The sequence below is a fragment of the Protobothrops mucrosquamatus genome, unplaced genomic scaffold, assembly GCF_001527695.2.
Source record: "Protobothrops mucrosquamatus isolate PMUCROS unplaced genomic scaffold, P.Mucros_1.0 scaffold1044, whole genome shotgun sequence".
Classification (NCBI taxonomy): Eukaryota; Metazoa; Chordata; class Lepidosauria; order Squamata; family Viperidae; genus Protobothrops; species Protobothrops mucrosquamatus.
In genome coordinates this window covers 658,789-678,651 of record NW_015387276.1, presented here as the reverse complement: position 1 = coordinate 678,651, position 19,863 = coordinate 658,789, and the positions used below count along the sequence as shown (strand labels likewise).

At 39.6% G+C, this 19,863-nt stretch overlaps 1 protein-coding gene across 1 annotated transcript in view; it reads left to right on the top strand.

Annotated features, from left to right (window-relative positions):
• Positions 1–19,863, top strand: part of LOC107291076 (deubiquitinase DESI2-like) — a 64,628-nt gene that overhangs the window by 40,156 nt on the left and 4,609 nt on the right. Inside the window, 3 exon segments of the mRNA XM_029284869.1 lie at positions 11,174–11,367; positions 14,267–14,360; positions 17,806–17,947. Of these exon segments, the coding sequence (XP_029140702.1) occupies positions 11,174–11,367; positions 14,267–14,360; positions 17,806–17,947 (430 nt within the window).

The following is a 19,863-nucleotide window of genomic DNA, read 5'->3' as shown; positions in this document are numbered from 1 at the left end:
GAAGGCTAATTGAGATAATTTTTCCATGTATGATTAACATATTTTTCACTTAAAGTTGTATTTATTATGTAATGACCAGCATGCATGAACCAAGTTTATATTTCATTAGTGATAGGCATCACTCATAAGCATATACGGTAGATGTGGTTCTTAAACTCTGTATATGGTGATTCTTTTTACATTCATGGACATACTGTAACGTTTGCCTAGGCTTAAATCCAGATGACTTCACTTAAATGTTAAAGGATGAGAATGGGGACAACACAGATATAATTCTGTTTTACTAAGACAAGCCTATGAGATTTTGAAAAGATTAATGGACATAGTGGGAAATCTTGCATGAATTCTGATGAACAAAAAGATTGAAGAGAGGGGGAAACTTTTTAAAAGGGCCCAGCATGCCAGAAAGCATGCTAGTAATCATTACTTTACTTTTAAAATTTCCATATGCATTATTTTTTCCAGCTGGTAATAGCTTTAATGACTCCAGAAATATATGCTTAAAGTGAATTACATGCTGCAAAATAATTGCATGTCACGGTGAGAGACTTGGAAGAGGTTTATTTATATACTGCACACAGAGAGTGCTAAAAGGAAGTGAGATGTGTGATTGGTTCCTACATTTTATTTTCTTATATCCCACTGAAATAAGCAAAGAAACAGGACAGAGGAATAGAGCCAAGGGTTAGAGTATTTGTCTTTGTTTATCCCCTCTCCTTCTGATTCAGTTCAAAGCAAGGTTCCTCGTGCACGTTACTTAAAGATCAGGGGCTGAGGACTGTTAATGGGCTGCTAGGTGTGGCTGCTTTCTACCCACATTTCATTGCCTCCAGAGCATGCACAGTGTTAATGCAAAACTCTCCATTATCTGGTTGACCCCTGTAGGATCAGAACTGGAGTCAAAAGATTGGAGCCGCAGGATTCCTTTCATGTTCTCATTACAAGCAAGGGACTGACCGCAAAACGTCTGCTCGTGCACTTCGTTCTTCATCTACCTCCTATTCACCAAATAACTGAGGCTCTGACATCGCAGCTATTAAATCCGTACATCGAGTTTCATTATATTTTTCAAACAATCTCAGTTTTTCTTTCCTCTTCCAGATTGTTATTTTATACATGGTTACTACAAGCTCAAGGTGTTCAAGGCAGGGCTGTCCTCCTCCTCCTCCTCCTCCTCCTCCTCCTCCTTTTCTTCCCCCTTCTTCCCTTCCACTTCCATGCACCCAGCTGATTTATGGAATCAATATCACTTTGAGGAATCATGATTTGGGCTAGTTTTCAACCTGGAGATTATTTAGGGGTGTTCTTATGCTTTGTGTGAGTTATACATCTATCTCTTGTGGATACATCTTATTCTTGAACTGTCTTAACTTTTATGCCGACGCATTTGATGGGCCATTTGAAAATACCATTTGTCCTGAGCGGTAGTTAAACTACATTAAAAAAAAAAACAACTGCAGGAATCAGAACTCTTTTGCTTTGCTTTGGGTTGAAAGAGGAACTCTGGGAAGGGAATTTCTCTAACAAGAGTCAGCAATGAGTTTGCTAGTCATCCCAGTGGAGGAAAAGGAGATTTAACCTGCCTTTTTCTATGAAAGAAGGCTTGTCTTTGCAAATATGAATCTCTTTCATATTTCAGAGCAGTCTTCAAATGATTTGTAGCTGCAGGACATATTATTTGTGGTAGGCCACATCTGAGCAAACTTTCCACTTTATACATTTTGTGCACTTTACATGACACAGTGGCTGAATTTAAATGGCCCACTAGAGCATACTGTGGTTTGTTTGGTTTTGGCACAGTGAGAATAGAGCCATATATTAATGGAAAGATATCTGTGTCACAAGTCCCTGATAGACTTTTTTAAAAACTGCAAAACAGACTGTTTGAGTAGATGTCTAAGGCCACTTTCCTCCCACAGTTCTCCAGATCCTTAAATATTTTTGTAAATACTTCCTCCCTCATACTTCTCTGAGGAGCTTAAGGCTGCTTTTCATTATGAAAATCTATTGGGATTTTCTTCAACCAATTTGCTTTTACCCAAGAACGGTACTTGTCCAGCTATGCATCTCTGTCCTAAAAATGCTTGTGTACAAGCGGAAGCAGTATGCTCTGTCCCATAGTTGGATAGATCAGGTTGCTCTGATAGACCGGTTTCACCGAAAAACATTTGTACATTTTCCTGCAGAAAGACAAGAATTCTCTTTGGAACAAAATCAGTTAAACAAGTTGTGCTGCCATGAATATGAACCAGTGGTGGGATTCAGCCAGTTCGCACCAGTTTGGCAGAACTGGTAGCTAATTTTTTGTTGCCCAGGCCCAGAATGAACTTCCAGAAGAGAACCGGTTGTTCACATATTTGAATCCCACCACTGATATGAACCAAATTCTCACTATTGGCAGAATGATTAATTCAAGCTAGGGAGCCTTCTTTGGAAGGTAAATCAGGTAGTCATGGCCAGGAACACTCAAGTAACCCTTGAGTTCAAGCCTACTGAGGTCTGGCAGACAGTGTTTAAAAAGGAGGATCTTCAGTGAAATAAAAGCAATTATTCTGAACTCAGTTCTTTGCATCTAATACTACTAATTGTTATACAAGCCTAATAATCCTATAGGACATTGGAATCCAAGTTTAAATCCACATCCTACTCCAAGATTTTTTTTTTCCACCGGTTGGCTCAATCCAAAGTCTGAAATACCATTTCAGGGGGAATCTAAAGACCATTTATCAAAAGAGATAAGTAGCCATCGTGACCTTTTCTTCTTCACTAATTCTTTCTGGAAAGAAAAATGTTAAAAGCAGCAGTGGGTAAAGCATATTGGGTTTCAAATAGAAATAAAAGTCAATCTTTATTGATCCATTGATGAAAAAATACCAAAACCTTAGCTGGATGATACATTCATTGTGGCAACCAAAATATATGAAAATGGCACCTAAGCCTTCAAGCTACCCAGAACATTTATCAGGCAAAGATGATACAAGAAGAAGGGAATGAGAAGTATGAAAGTTTGACAGTTAGAACAGATTCTGAAGCATTCAAACTAGAGTTTGCAAATCCTTTGATTCAGACTGAAACAGTTCTTTGGAAAACATAAGAGGTATAACAAAACCTTTCCTTTTTTAAAGATTTCCAGCCCTACACAACTGCTTCAAAAGTTGTTCCTGGCTACTTTTCCCTGTGGGCACTTGCACAACAAAAGTGCTTCTTCCCCATCTCCAAGCATTCCAAGGTACAATTTTTGAAGACATGTGCAAACCTAATTCAAAGTATAAATGAAATATGACAACATCTGGACCCTCACAAAGTTCCATTATGAGGGCTTGGCATATCCACAAGCAAAATCTCCTCAGGAAGCACATGTCTGCAGAACATTTTATTGGACTTCAATGTCAAATTTAATTTAAGTTGTTCAGTAAGGAAAACATGCACAACAGGTCCTTCCAAAGTAGCCCTCCCTGTGCATAGCCTCACACTGTCATCTTTGTTCAGTTTCAGCTGAAGGCCATTTTACTATTTTACTATTTTACTATTTGCAGTAGTGAAGCTATGCAGAACTTGTGGGTAGACCATTTTCCCATTGATGGAAACTTTATTTGTTCCAACTCTTGGATTTAAGCCAGCTTCTCTCTCTTCCCTGTAGAGGTTGAGTTGCCATGGCATCATGCCAAAATGCTCTCATTTCAACAAACTCTCTGAATGTTAAAGACGATTGTGCCTTCACAGCTTTGCTTTCTGTTTCCAGCATCAGTTCATGGGAACGGGGGATCCATAGGCAAATGTACACTGCATGAAATAAACCAATGGGATGGATGGGAGTGCAAGGCCCTGATTGGAGGCTACTCATTGCATTCTCTTAAGAATATTAGATCATACCATTCTCAGGCAGGTTGGTGGACAAGAAGGTGATCACAGAAGCTTCCAATGGTTTTTGCACAAGTAGAGATAGTGGCAGTGAGGAAATGTCAATTTTTTAAAAATAAAGACTTGGATTAGGTACTGTTGCTCATTTTCAAACTCTTAATATTGCTTATGAATACAGTAATGTCACAAGCTGTATGTGATGCTTAGCTTCTGAATTCTTTCTCACCCCTTCATCCCCAGCATTTTTCCTCTAAAATTCAGCTCAAGTTGCTTTTTTTATATGTTTCTGCTCCCTTACCCAATATAAACAGAAGAATTTAAAATTAAAAAAAGAGTATGAAAGCAATATGAAACTAGATAATCATTGACATCTGAAAATATGTATAACTTTCCCTAATTTAATATTTCAACATGCACCATTTGGGCCTCAACCTCATTGCCTGGATGTTCAATTGAAAATTGAAGCATCCCCCATATGTGCTTGAGCTTTTCTAAGATCTGAAATCTAACTTGAGCAAGGATTTTTGAGGATTTGTAACTATAACAGTATGGAAAAACTTTTTACTGGAAAAACAGTATAGACATAGGCAAACCCATCTAACTACATCCTAGCATGACAAGGAGCCAAAGAACATATGCTCCATGTTTCTGTATTTGGGAGAAAATCAAAAGGAAGTGATTCAAGATTAGCAATTTCTTAAAGACCAGGCAGAATAACAAATATGAAGGGGATACAGAACCAAACCATAATTCTTTATATAATGAAGAAAGGGGAACATTTCATGCTTTCCTCAACCCTCCCCATAAAAATCATCCTTACAACTCAATTATTTTTTAAAAAAGAAAACACTACAAGAAATAGGAAAGGAGGGTGATTATTGTCTCTTTCTGTTCTTGCACCTTCAGAGACAGGTAATTGCACAAATGGGGAGCAATTTACCAGATGCAAGTACATCTAATAAAGTGATGAATATTATATATGGCATAATCAAATGTTGTGATAGCAGCAATTAATTGTCTGGGTATATAATCCTTCACATTCCTTATAGTCCTCCTGCTAACCTTAGAAGTGCTGACAGGACCTGAAACATGTTCAGAGAACTTTACATGGAATGGCTCTTCACATGAATATGTGAATATGTCTGATTGAATAAGCCACAATCAACTAAATGTATACATCATACAAAATCATGATTCACAAACCACGATGGCTGGGCCCATATGACGGGCTGCACCAAAAGCAGACCAACCTTTTCTGTGTCAGTACAGTTGGTTGTCAGGAAGCACATAAGGGGGCTGTAAATCTCCCACAGACCAGACATAAGGAATTTTAGGCTCAATTTCAAAGTCAGGATGGCAGCTGATACCTTTTAATCAAAGTCCATCCTTTTTTTTTTTACCTCACTCTTCTGCAGATGCTCCTGATTTTCATGTTCCTCTAATGGGCACATATTCCTTCACCCGCACCATATTAATGGATCATTTCTATGACTCCATGTGCTTCATCCCTCTTTCTCCTTGCAGTCTGGTCTCCAGGATCTGATCAGATGATCAGGTAGCTGTCAAGAACCAAGCTGCATGCTTTTCTTCCTATGATTAATGGCATCAGAAAAACTTACTGGCCGGTTTTCAATCAATCAGCCAATTAAGTAAATTTATGTCCAGCTTTCCACCTACAGGGTCCATAAATGAGCTAACATGATAATATAAAGAGTTTTAAAATTAGAAAAACCAGACATTATTAATGGGATTTGTGTGTGTGTGCGTGCGCGTAAATAGATGTAGATGTGGATATACATTGTGTGTTGGACTGTATTTTTTTTAAAAAAATAAATTATATAATTTAATACATTAATTTTAAGTGAAGTTTGTCATTCATTATTTTATAACTGAACCACATTTTAATGCTGTTATAAAGCTTCTGTGTGAAGCATCTCAACTGCAGCCCTACTACAGAATTCTGCCCATTGTTGGGGTGTTTTGCTTTTTCTCCTAATAGTAATGAGACTGGAACCAATTTCTTCAGTAGTTTCAGTAGGTTTTTCCCTAAAGATTTGTACTTCTGCAAAAATTAATTTCCCTGAAGCTTGCTGAAATTCCTCTGGTTGTACCAGTGACATCATTTTAGCTACCCAAACCGTGGCATTTCCAACCATAACATCAGAAACAGATGAAATGGTTCTGCTGTATAGGTTTTCATAGGGTTCCCAAACCTCACTAAATCATGGGGGTATTCAACCATGGTTTACTAAACTTACCAAATCTGGCTGAGTTCAGATAAAGCATTGAACCATAATCCATTGTTTTCTAACCAGGACAGCCAGTTTTATCCACAGCAAAATGTGATGTTGTCAGAATGGCAAGCACTAATAAAGGAGAATAGCTCAGGGTTGAAATGAGGGGACCTCTCAGAGCTTGGTTGTTTTCTTGCATATATTCTTTACCTGAACTAGGTAACATCATCAGTGCTAGTGCACTGATCACAAGTATTGATGTTACCTAGTTTGGGTAATGAAATGTCTGCAAGAAAACAAGTTCAGAGAAAACCAAGGACCTCTCAGAATGCCAAGTGCCAATGTTGTCATCACACAAAAAACACCATTATTTACTTATTTCTCAACATCCAATGAAAGTACACATGATAAGTCACAGCACTTGCATTAAGACTTCTTCAAAAACATAATGTGTCCCTCTTTCCTACCTGGGAACATTTATAGTATAGTATAGTATAGTATAGTATAGTATAGTATAGTATAGTATAGTATAGTATAGTATAGTATAGTATAGTATAGTATAGTATAGTATAGTATAGTATAGTATAGTATAGTATAGTATAGTATAGTATAGTATAGTATAGTACAGTACAGTACAGTACAGTACAGTACAGTATAGTATAGTATAGTATAGTATATACTTAGTACAGTGATGTCAAACCTTTTAGACACCGAGTACCCAAAAACTATCCCCTCCCCGCCCTCCCCTGCCCCCCAGAAGTCTCATAGAGAAACTCAACTGGATTAGATTCTTTATGGTGGGCAAGAATGAAATCAGACCTATATCGAAGGTCTTCTGTTCTAACAGTAACCAGACCCAATTCAGCTTAGCTTCTGAGTCTACCTAAGATGAACCCGGTGTTGTCACTTGTTGAGACTTTCCTAACTGTCCTTGATTTCTCAGCCAGAAACCAAGGAATATGAGGGCGGCTTTCTGTAAGGAAAGACATTTGTCTAGCTGTGGAAATTTGCTGGCAAGGTTGTTTGGAATTGGGAATTTACATTATTTGGGTTGCGGCTGCCTCCTTTGAAGGATATTTGGGATTTGTTTGTTGAATAATAAGACAACTCTGTTTTATGTGCAACCATAATGTACATTCAAAATGCATCGGCAGATACTTAGTGAGTTATTAGGGATAGCAGACTATCAATAATGCAAGTAGAAAGGCAAGGAAAGTGGATTATGCATATCATTATGCATTAACATTATTACAGTAGTTGATATTCCAACATATTAGGATCATCCAGAGATGGTAGCTGTATACAATCCAGATGGCAAGAAAATCCTATTGAAGCAGAGGGATTGGTTGACAGCAACTTAGTTGATTAGCCAAGAGAAATTAACTAACTTTGCCAACTGATTCATTATCATCAGAGGATCGGAATCAGAGATTCTGAAACTCTAGCACATAAAATAAAATCAGTATACTGACAATCTGAACAGGTTTCTAGACATTTGTGATATTTGAAAATATATGAAATAAGCCCATGGGCATATTAAAATGCAGAGAGGGATTCAGAAGGGGTTAGATCTTCAATATCTGTGACAGAAGGCTGAGATTTCATCTGAAGAAAATATTAAATCTGTAACATGCATCTAATTTCACTTTCTTCATTATAATAGAACAGCCTATATGCTTCCTGAATTTTATCTTCATCCTTGTGAAGTGTTCCCCCCCAAACTATGTATTTATTCCAGTATAAACAAAGGAAAGAAGATCAAGTATCTGTAACATATTTATTTGAATGCCTCTCTCAAAAGTGAATTTGAGCATGTCTCTCAAAAGTGAAAATCTGATCTTAGAAAATCCTAACACTGTCCCAATATACTGAAGTCCTAAACCGTCTCTTGACTCCATTCACCCAGCACTGTCAGTCTTCATGATAAGCACTTTTTTTTGCCAATTTATATAGCACACACAGATTGAAGATTCATTCTCTTTGTTTAGCAGGCTTATTCATTGTGATGAATAAGAAGAGAATCACAATAGTTTTAAACCAGTACAAGTTGCTTGAACATTATTTTAAATGCTACTCTTATTAACACAACTGGGACTAAATTGCTGGAAAAAGCATTGCAATGTGTGTGTACTACATACTGTAGGATTTGAAAATTGATCAAGTTAAGTTGTTGCTGGCAAAGGCAAGATTTTTAATTGACCATACCAGTGAGTGTAGAGAGTTAGAAAGGTGACTGTGATGGAAATATACAAGAACCATTATGTAGGCAAAGGGAGGGTTGAAACATTTTTTAAGCCTTAAGAAATAAAATACCATTCAGAAGTGACTCAGGCAGATACAGCCCTGATGCACTGGGATATAAGAAAGGAGAGGCGGTACAGATACATAATCAGACTTGCAAGGTTCTGTTATTATAACCAACCTCAATAAAAGTACTTTCTAGTTTTCTTTGGAGTTGATTTCCTGGTCTGGTCTTCCTAGTTTGGTTGAAAGAGAGCATGTATTGGCAGAAGAATAGTGAGAGTAAACTTTGTGAAAAGTTAGCAGTCAGATAAGTTGGCTGAGTCTTGGAATTTATGCAATTTTATTTAACTATTCATTTTCTCTCTCTCAAAATATCACCACCCCTCCAGACCTTATGTGGCAACTCATTCAATATTCCCATACATATATGATGACACAGTAAGTGCAGAATTTAGGGAAGGAGAAAGGGGAGCGCTACTTAATTTGAAGCAATATGGTTACCTAGCTGGTATTTTTTACAAACCATACTGAAAAGCTATAAGAAAGAATTTTGTCTCCTAGTTTTTCAATCCCTGAAATAGAGCTAGAGAGTAAATGAAATTCCATCCATCTATAACTTTCATATTTCCACAGTTCACAGAGAGCCCCTTTGCTCTATTGTCATACCCTACAACCAATGCCATTTCTTCTACAACAGTGAAGGTACCCAAAGGGAATCTTTTCTTGGCCTTACCTGTCACTCCAGTCCTGGAAGCCCCCTGCCTTGAAGTTCACCCAAGCCTTTTACTCCCTCCCATCTTATCTGCTGGCCCAAGGCTCCACAGGAGAAATGCGTAAGGATTTCTTCACATTTCTTCACATTTCTCCCCTTCTCATCTCTCACATAAATAAGGCTCAAAAGACCTACAGAGATTTACCAAGCAAAATGCAGATGCCTCAGAAATGGCAGAGAAAGGTTCCATAGAAGTTCCATCTTGTATACTCCTTGGTGCTCTTTGAGCTTGGTTGTTTTGTGCAGATGTTTCATTACCTGGCTAGGTAACATCTTCAATGCTAGAAGGGAATGGGATTTGCTGTTCATATACAGTAGCTCGCCCTGCCAGTGTTGGTGGGAGTGATGTTTTCTCTTTGATAGTCCCATCCTCCTTCTGATAGATCTCTGCAGAGATATGTTAGCCCAGCAATGTAATCCAGACAAGAAGTACAAGCAGGGGCATTAATTGTTTATTATAAGATTACATTAACAGAATGTTGCTAGACTGAAAGTATTTCTCCCCTCCCTTCCTTTTACTCTCCAGAAAATTAGGGAGGGTTCCTTCTGAAATGTTTCCCACACCATCCTCTTTTTCTGTGGACTAAGACATCTTTTACATGCTGTTGTCCAGTCTGCATCTCTCTCACCTGCCTCCCAAGGACATTCCCACATACCTTTACAAGCTATCAAGAAAAGTCTTAAAAGAACATGGAAGCCCAGGCTAAAAGATGCAGGCTTGGATGACAATGGCTGGTAAGCTAACACAAGTTGTCATCATTACATCAGTCAAGTGAAATATGTTTCAACTTCTTTTTTTTGCCAAAATCACTTGAGTTTCCTTTACTGTACGTTTTACTTTAAGTAAGCAGTTCTTTTTCTCTGCTCAGCTGTAATCAACATGTAATCAACATACAGTATTCTGAAATCTGAGGGAGCTCCCATTTCCACCCTTATGTACCTCAGGACACCAGCCCTTTCTTGTGCAAGCCCATTAATCTTCCACCCCTTTCCCCTGACGATCTTCAGTGACAATTCTACCAGGTGAAAGACTGGTTTTGTGATTATTCTGACATACTGTCACAACCTGTATTCTAACTCAGTTCTGCTGTTCAACAGATTGTAGGCAACTGCAGTCCAGAAATGTGTCATGGCATTCAAAAACCCAGGAAGTAACCCTTCTAGAAGCTTTTGAATCTCTTCTAAGCAGATGCTGACTAAGCTATTCTTTCTTTTTTATATACAAGTTTCATTAATTTTTCAAATTTTTACATCCAAATACTTAGGAAGCAGCGTGGTGATAGGTTAATCAATAGTCCAATAACAAAATAATTCATATATATCTCAGGTTACATCAATAAAAGTTCCCTCTCTATTTCCCACAAATATTATATCATATTCATATTAATAAGTTTCTAGCTAAAGCTCAGTCAATCATCACATTTATCAATAACATTTTAGTTATACATATCCAAGTCCTGTTTTTAGGTTTTATTTAATTCCAATTTATATATTCCAATTTAGCCTTTTATAACCAATGTTTAAGCTTTGGATAACCTTAATTTCCCTCATTTCATTATAAGATAATTAACATAACTGAAATATACATATTAATCCAAAATTTACCTTCTTACTTTATTGACAAGTATATTCTATTTCTCATCCTAGTAACTCCTCATTTAGTAGCAAAATGTCTTTCATTGTCACAAATCTATTTCCATGTAACAGTTGAAGTTATAATCTAAGAGTTAGTTTTAATTCCCATTATAAATCTAAATCCTAAATGTTAAAGCAATCATTATCTCTAAAAAGCTGCTTGACCCATTAAGTAGATTTCTGAATCCCATTTTTAAATCTAACCCTGGCTTTCTTTTTGTGCCAGGCAGGTTTCCATTCTAGAGCCTCAGTCTAAACTCTTGGATGTATCTCCCTTCATTTCCACACCTGTTGTTTAAATCAAGGGAGAACATCCAATTATCAATCTTTCAAGAGAACTGGCCCCTTTGTAATCATTAGGTTGTTGACTAAGCTATTCTTAAGGATGTTTAAAAACGTGTTACCTTTTGTGCAATTTTATTTTCAGCTGTTTAAAGGTTTTATATTTTACCTTCATAATCCAAAGCTTGCAGGATAAAAGGAAAGGGAAAAAACCCTGTCCAAGCATTGCTCTCTCATCAAATGCTTTTAAATCTGTCTTTCTCTAGTACTGGATAAATGAATACACCTCCACATTGGGCATTGGAGTCTTCCATTCTGGAATTGAGATCTACGGTAGAGGTATGGAGTTTTCTGTGAATTATGCCTGAAAATTGCTGGAATATTCTACTTTTAAAAAGGGTGGTGTCTCCTTGAGATTGTTTTAGGAAGAATTAAAATTGTATTTTTTTAATAGGTTGCAAACCCCACCCCCTCCCGCATAAATGAAGTGTTAAGAGCAGCAGTCACTTAGGAAAGCAAAAGTGCAGATGGAAACCCACTGGATAGATTAAAATTGCACAAATGTTTAAAGATTACCATAGTTAATGTAATTTTTTTTCTAATGATATAATGTATGGCCATGAGAACTAGATACTTATAAGGAACAAGGGATAGGAGATACTCTTGAATTATGGATTTGGAAATGGTTACTAAGATTATCATGAACTGCAAGAAGAATCAGTTCCTGGATGAAATGAAGATGGATGGCTCCCCTGAGGCAACAAACAGCAAGCAGCATTCAGCTACTAAGGGCATCTGATACAAATGGATGACAATCCATGCTTGCAAAGTTGAGGCAAGTAAGAGAAGGGGAAGACAACAGATGGACAGGATCTGGATAATTGAAATGTCCTTAAAAGAACTGTGGATTGCTGCTGAGATAGGCAGAGATGGTGGACATTTGTCCACAGTCATCAGGGCTGATCCTGATTCAAAGACACTTCACTAAGTGAACCAAAGGCCGTAAACAGCAAAATGACTGCAGATATGATCAGGTACATTAAAACTGTAAGCCAATGCCTTGTATCAGGGGTGTCAAACTGGCAGCCCACGAGCCAAATGCGTCACATGCAAGCCACGCCCACCCAGGCTCCGCAAAGGCAAAAACGTCACGATACGTCATGATACATCACGTGACGATATCGAGTTTGACACCCCTACCTTATATCATCAGGAGTTGCTGAGATTGGAGGCAGCAATCTTTGAAATGGAAAATCTCTAACAGTATGGATATTTTCCTTTATTTCAATAGCTCACTGCAAAATAAAATTGTCTTTTCTTGCATTTTACAAATGCTGAATCCATTTTGGAGGCAGAAGGCAATTCAAATTACAGACTCTGCAATTTTACGCCATTCTGTTCCAAGAGCTATGAGTCACCTTAAAGCATGGTTGGGGATTCAATTCTGGGAATTGAAGTCCACAAGTCATAAAGGGACCATCGTTCCCCACCTCTGCTTAAAGAGTTGAGGAACTACGGTCCCTTTATGACTTGTGGACTTGTGGCTCAGGGGTGCAGGCAAAGAAGGAAGTGGTGAGCTGCTTTGAGGAGCCAAGAGCTGTGTGATAGCTCTACAGAACTTGAAGTATTGTGATAGAGGTGTTAGACTAAGATTGGGGTGATCCCGACTGAAATTCATCTTCAATCATGAAAACTAATTAGGTGATATTTGGCCAATTTTCTTCATAGGGTTGTCGCTATTGGGATAACATGAAGGAAGATTCTCAAATAAATTGTCTTAAGTTCTTAGTGGAAAGGAGATCTTTGTCATTTAGCTCTTGACGCAAAAGCTGCTTTGTATTTTAATGGATATATCACTCAGCATTCCCATGACTGACCTCCAGATTTGCTGGGCTGCAATTCTGATAATTCCTAGCTATTTCTAAGAATTGGGCATAATTAGTCCAACTGTTTCTGACTAATTCAAGAACGAATGCAACCTCATTTGCAAAACTATACACTTATTCAGCAGTGCCCTATTTTAAAAATAAATACTAGGGAGTAAGACTAGCTAGTTCTGGCTTTTGGGTAAAGAGCAAATATATTGCCACCTGGTTCTGGAATCTGACTACCTTATTAGTCATTGGTCGTTCATCTCTCAGAGCAGATTCCAAAGGAAGTTCGAATTGCAACAAGATAATCTGAGAGTTCTGCTGAGTTTCAGGCTGATAAATTTTCTCCTTTGCTCTAAACAATTTTTATGCTGTTGCTTATATAAGTAACTCTATTAAAAAGCTATGATGAAGAAAAATTAGGGAAATAATCCTTTAGGGATCAAAGTAGCTCAATGAGGTTGAGTCTGCTCAAGGGCCCCAGAATTAAATCTTGGAAGATTTAATGGAAAATAGGATGGAAGAAGAGGACATTTTATGGAGAGTCAAATATCATGCATAGCCTCATTTCATGCATCAGTATTTTGTTATAAGTCTTGTTACTACTACATCTTCCATCGTCATTGTCATCATCACCACTACCAACACCCAAGCATTGGACGACACTTCCAAAGCAACTGACCATCCCAGATTTACATCTGACATGCACACCTAGAAAATTTGATTGCCACCCTTTAATTCTGGAAAAGAAACAAGATGTGATAATAATACTTAGTGAATTCATATTAAATATTTGTTTTCGCACATAGTATTATATGGCTTAGCACAAGCTGCAGAATATTCCAGAAATCCATCATCTTTCAGTCTTGGTGCTTGATGCTGACTGAAAGCCAGGTCAGCAAAAATGCCCTGTTTGACAAAAAAACATTGGAGTAGATTGCAGACTAAGGGGCTCAGTGGTTAAAGATGCTGAGCTGGTCAACTGGAGAACTCACAGCCTGGGTTTGAGATCCGAGCTCTGTGCAACAGGGTTAGCTCCTGTTACTTGCCCCAGCAAATGTCCACCTAGCGGTTCGGAAGCATGCTAATGCAACTAGATTAATAGGTACCACTTTGGTGGGAAAGTAACAGTGTCCCATGCATCTTTGGCGTATAGCCATGCTGGCCACATGACTACAACTAGCAGAGAAACCTTTACCTTTATCTTAGATTGCAGACTAGTCTGGTCTCTTTAAGGAGGAAGAGAAGCAAGTTATGTAACTATGGATGGAAAGTGTCACACTGTACCTTATCTTATCTTGAGCCAGAATCCCACCACAGATGCTGCTCTGACGTTCTTAATTACAGTCTCTTTCTTTTCTTGCTAGAGTTTGCCTATGGAGGACATCCCTATCCTTTCAGTGGGATTTTTGAAATCACACCAGGCAGTGCAGTGGAGCTTGGAGAGACCTTTAAATTCAAGTAAGAGCTCTTTTCTACCTTTTCTCTGGATTGGCCACCAGGAGGTCATTGCCCCATTTTCTGCTTTCTTCCTGAGGCATTCCTTTCTTTGATTCCTTCTGAGAACCAAGGAAGCAGGCAAAAATCAGCATATACTGTACGCAGTCATATAGGGCTATCGCCTTAATTTTATAGTATACTATAAAATAGCCATGGACAAGCTTCCAAGGTCTCATTTTGCACCCTTCAGAGCTGCTTCTGACCATGACATTTGAAAACTGCCAGCAAAATTTCTCATGTTAAGGTGGAAAATAGAAAATAACTGCAGTACAACTCCTAAAAGGAATGCATCACAGGTAGCAAACAGAGAACCTCCTGAATTCCATCTTGCTAAAATGAAGGTGCCCTCAGCTTCATTCCCCAGACTTAAGCGCAGCTCTTTTCTATTAAACGGGGGGCCCCACTCCAGTTAAAACAATGCAGGTTGTGGATTTGAGAGGATTAAAGCCTGACTTATCCTACAGCTTTCCCCAACCTGGTGCCTACCATGTGTTAGGGCCAACCCTTAATATCCCTAGCCTAACCAATACAGTGAATTGCCTCGGTGGCTTTGGTAATGGGGCCGTATTTGATTGACACCAAATGAGGAAAAGTTGGTGTAAGGAAGGCAATCTTAACTCTTGCCCAGTTTCAAGTCCTCTTTTAGTCCCAGGTTGGGCAACCTTAGGGCAGTCACTATCCCTCAACCTCCTTTATGGGATTGTGGTAGTGATAAAATGAGAAATGCTGTGTGATGTGTATGGCTGGTTAAGAATGCACTATATGCAGTACTAAGAGATGCACAGCATATAGAAATTCATCTACAATAACATGCATCTGTAACAAAAAGCCTTTGCTACTTCCACTCCCTGAATGACTGCACCCATTCTGGCATTCTTTTAATTCAGATCCATGGTGAATTAAGGAGTCAAAAGAGCATAAGAACACAAGCTATAGTTCTCACATGCTTTTTTCCTAGATTTATCTTTTCCCCCACTTAAACTGCTATGGTGAATACCTATTTTCCTCCCACAGCATATCAACTAATATTGCAGCACAATCTCACCTTGTGTTATTGGGACATGGTCTGAACTGTCAATCCTCTGACTTACCAGATTGCTTCTTTGTCACTGGAGGAATAAAATTAGATTCAGGGTCAGTTGCCTTCCACCCCCAGGTCTCTTATGTGGAAGAATTGGAGGAACATCCCTGCAGCTGTCACCATATTGGAAGCTAAACTATAGTAAATTAAATCACCAAGAAACGGGAGGAAGTGGAAGGGACAAACTAATGTCTGAATATGGAGGCCTATCTAACCCATCTAGAGCAAACTGAGGGAGGCAACAGAGTAACTGCTCAGTCTTAATATTGTAAACTTCTGAAATAAATAATTTTTGATGTGCCTGAAGAACCTTGGATGAGGGGGAGAAATACATTTCAAGGGGGAGGGGAATTTCTAGAAAAAGCAAGCTGGGGAGCAGGTGCTGGCTGCCACACAGAGTGTCCCTGTAATTGTTCCGCTTTGCTTGCTTGCTTTGTTAGGCAAACAGAGGTCAGTGACAAGAACACAAGGCACAGAAAGATACAAAATCCAGGGCTAAAGAATGCAGTCTGAATGAACGATTCGCAACATAAACACAGTATATAACATTGTTTTTGAAACAAGGAAAAAAATGGCACAAAGTTTCTCTCATACTCAAAACACTGCACGGAAATTTGAAGAGATTTGCTCAAAAATGTCTTCTATGACCCCCACTATTGAAAAAGTACTAATTGAGATGCGTCTACTTACTTTATACTTTATAACGTGTCCAGTGGTTGGATTCAAATATGTGAACAACCGGTTCTCTGTGTGGATGCCGCTTCCGGAAGTCTATTCTGGACCTGGGCAACAAAAAATTAGCTACCAGTTCTACCGAATTGGTGAGAACCGGCTGAATCCCACCACTGAACGTGTCCCTTTCAGCAGACTTTGGGTGGCTCATGTAAAAACCATTGTTAGCCACCAATTTCAAAAGTAAAACAATTAACCCAAATTAATTTGAATCGCCTCTAGACAAGACGGATGGCACCTAATACAATAAAGAAAGAAAGATTTAAGACCTAGAACTAAAATGAATTTAACAATCAGAATTAATTAAGCTTAAAAGTAAGCCTTGCGAAAACAGCTCAGCAAAATACCACAACGCCCAAACAGGCAACAATCTCCATTGTTCTTTTGCTAGCAAAGAGCACGGAGGTCACCCAACTTTGGGAAAGCAGGCTTCTCCAAGGAGCCAGAGCAGCTAAGAAAAAGCCACCCATCTAATATCTGGAGTGGAAGGCTTGAGATGATTGCAAAGGATGGGTAGGTTCTGTCTGGAGAAGAAGGTAACCTAGATCAGGGGTAGGCAACCTTGGCTCTTTTATGACTCGTGGACTTCAACTCCCAGAATTCCTGAGCTAGCATGGCTCAGCTTGGAAACTCTCCCTTTCCCTTCAGCATGGCTGGCTCAGGAATTCTGGGAGTTGAAGTCCACCAGTCATAAAAGAGCCAAGGTTGCCTACCCCTGCCCTAGACCCAAGCCACGTATGGCTTTCTTGGTCAAAAGTATCATCTGGAATTTTGCTCAGCAATATCCTGGGCAACAAACCCAGCCCCTGAAATCAAGAGCCAGCATTGCCAAAGTGATTCCCACCCACTGCATTCTGCTCCCACTGTGGATCATATTCAAAGGCAGCCCTGAGTAGAGTGCCTTGTGCTGGGAAGCAGAGGGGGCAGGGATAGCTTTTTCTCCAAGAGCATGTAAATTCAGCATTAAAATAGTCAGTGTAGACATTAGGTGTTTATTTTACAGTATGTGATTTATAAATGCTAATTGATTATAGTGGTACTACTATTTACACCCTATGTATGTGTTGTTATTTCTTTAAGATAAATATAAATACAGACCCAACTAGAACAATGGCTTTCAGTTATTCGGGATTTTAAAGTGAATGCTATGGTGAATTAATCTAAAAGGATATTTAAATGTGTAGTACTGCTGTGCTTGGAGGCTTTATTAAACATTAGATAGACCAGGCAGATAAACAGAGTGAGATGTGTGTGTGTGTGTGTGTGTGTGTTTGTGTGTGTTTGCATAGTGCAGTTTGAAAAAGATTTGGATGAAGTGATTCAGGCCTCATTTCCACTATTCATTAAAGTAGCCTGGGAAAAAGTTGTTGCTGCTTTAAAAGGCTCACTCTTCAACGTTAATCCAGTTCTCTGAGCAGGAAGATCTTCTTTCAGGCTGATGTGGAAGCCTGAAAAAGAAGCTGGTCTATTTTAATTCATTGCAGAGATTCAATTTCAAAGCATGCCTGGTGTCTGTCTTTCTGCCTGCCCATTTCCTGTCGTTGACTTTTCTTATCTCTCTCTCTCTCTCTTTTTTTTTTTTTTTTTAACCAGAGAATCCATTGCCTTGGGCACCACAGACTTCACGGAAGAAGATGTGGATAAAATCATGGAGGAACTGGGCAAAGAGTACAAAGGCAATGCTTACCATCTCATGCACAAGAATTGCAATCACTTCTCAGCTGCTCTGGCAGAGGTGGACTCACTTTCTATTCTTTCTCTGGGTATTACTTTATAATCCTCCAGCAATGTTGGTGAGGCAGTTTGGGCCAAAACAATTCCCACTATGATTAGATCATTGTTAAGGTGACCAACTTTTTTACAATGAAAAGGAGGACACAAATAAATTGAAGAAAAAAATATTGTAAAAGCTGGCCCGACCCATGGAAGGTCAACCGCCCGCTGCGCCCCCGCCCGCAGCCGCCCCGCCAGCACTGCTGCCCCGCCATGTAGAGTGGGCCCCACGGCTCCCAAAGCACCAGCCATGCTGGCTCCGGCCCCGGGGGGCAGCCCGCCGTCAACACACCCTTCCTGCAGCCGCCCCGCCAGCACCACCACCCACCCTGCGCAGCCCCATGTAGAGCCGGCCCTGCGGCTCCCAAAGCACCAGCCACGCCAGCTCCGGCCCCAGGGGGCAGCCCGCCATAGACACACCCCCGCCTGCAGCCGCCCCACCAGCATCACTGCCCACCCTGCACAGCCCCGTGTAGAGAGGGCCCCGCGGCTCCCACAGCACAGGGGGCAGCCAGCCACTGCCGCCCCTCACACCCCCGCCTGCAGCACCCCACCACCCCTGCCTCTTGCGCCCACAGCCATTATTGCCCTAGCAGAGCTGAAGATCAAGAGAAACTTACCGCTCCAGTCTCCTCCAGGTATCTTCGGAACTAACTAGGAGATGGTGTAGTTGGGTAGCAGGGAGGGGTGCAAAGTTCCTGCCAATTCGCCTTCGCTGCAGACAACTTGCATGTGCAAAGTTTGCCGGCCGGGTGTTTTGGCGTGCTCAGCATCAATTCCTATTGGCTTTCGAAAGCCAATAGGGGGAGTAGCACAGCTCATGCAAAAGTTGAAAAAAACCATCAAAAAAGGTGCCGGAACGCCGTTCTTAGTGTTCTATGAGGAAAAAAAGCCCTGCAGATTGGTCTTCAAATATCAAAAAGGAGGACATGTAAGAGGACACTTTTCGAGGGAGGACAGAACTTACAAAAGGAGGACTGTCCTCCCTAAAGGAGGACGGTTGGTCACCTTATCACTGTGGCTGAATCACTTATCATAACACCACAGAGAACCGTAACTGATACCATCCCACCCTGTCATGCTTAGTATCTGTGGTCTCTATTTGTGAAGAATCCAAGAGGAATTTTTTACATTCAGGGCAAGATCCAGGCAATCTGAAACAGTTTCTTGCCCTGATATTTTTTTACAACCTTTATCTTCAAAAGAGGATGTGTAATTCAGAGCCCAAAGTTCTTCTGGGCAATTGTCCTGTTTTATTCATGGACATGTATGGAAATAATATACTGACTTCTATTCTTTGGAATCTTCTCCTCTTTTCTAATATTTTGTCTGCCTTCTTCTTTTTCTTATCACCAAACATTCCTTAAGATGGAATGAAAGAACATCTTTTAGTGGATAGTGTTGGCAGCTGTCCATCTGGAGAGGGTCAGTGATTCCCCTGCACCCTTTTTGTAACCATAGGCAAACACAACTGACACATCAATCCATTCTCGCTACTGTCAGTTACTCTTTTGGTGGATGTGTTCTTAAGATGAAGATTCCATGAACAAAGTGGCATTAATTTGTTTTTCTTGAGCACTGAAATTATTAAGTGGGGCTTATCAGTTAAGGATCAAATACTTTCCTCTTTAAAAAAGAAGAAGGAAGGAAGGAAAAAAACCCACATCTCATTTCTCTTGACACTGATCTCTTTGATATTTGTGGGTACAATCTAAATGAAGTGTCACAGAAAAGGTCACCAATTGCAGTTTCTTTTGTAGCAGTTTCCCATTTCCTGAGTTATTTATGTGTCTCTGGACAGTCATGAAATTGCTGTGCATTTTTTTTTTAACATAATGAGAATGGAAAAGAGGAAAAGGCCAGATCAGTCATTTTGAC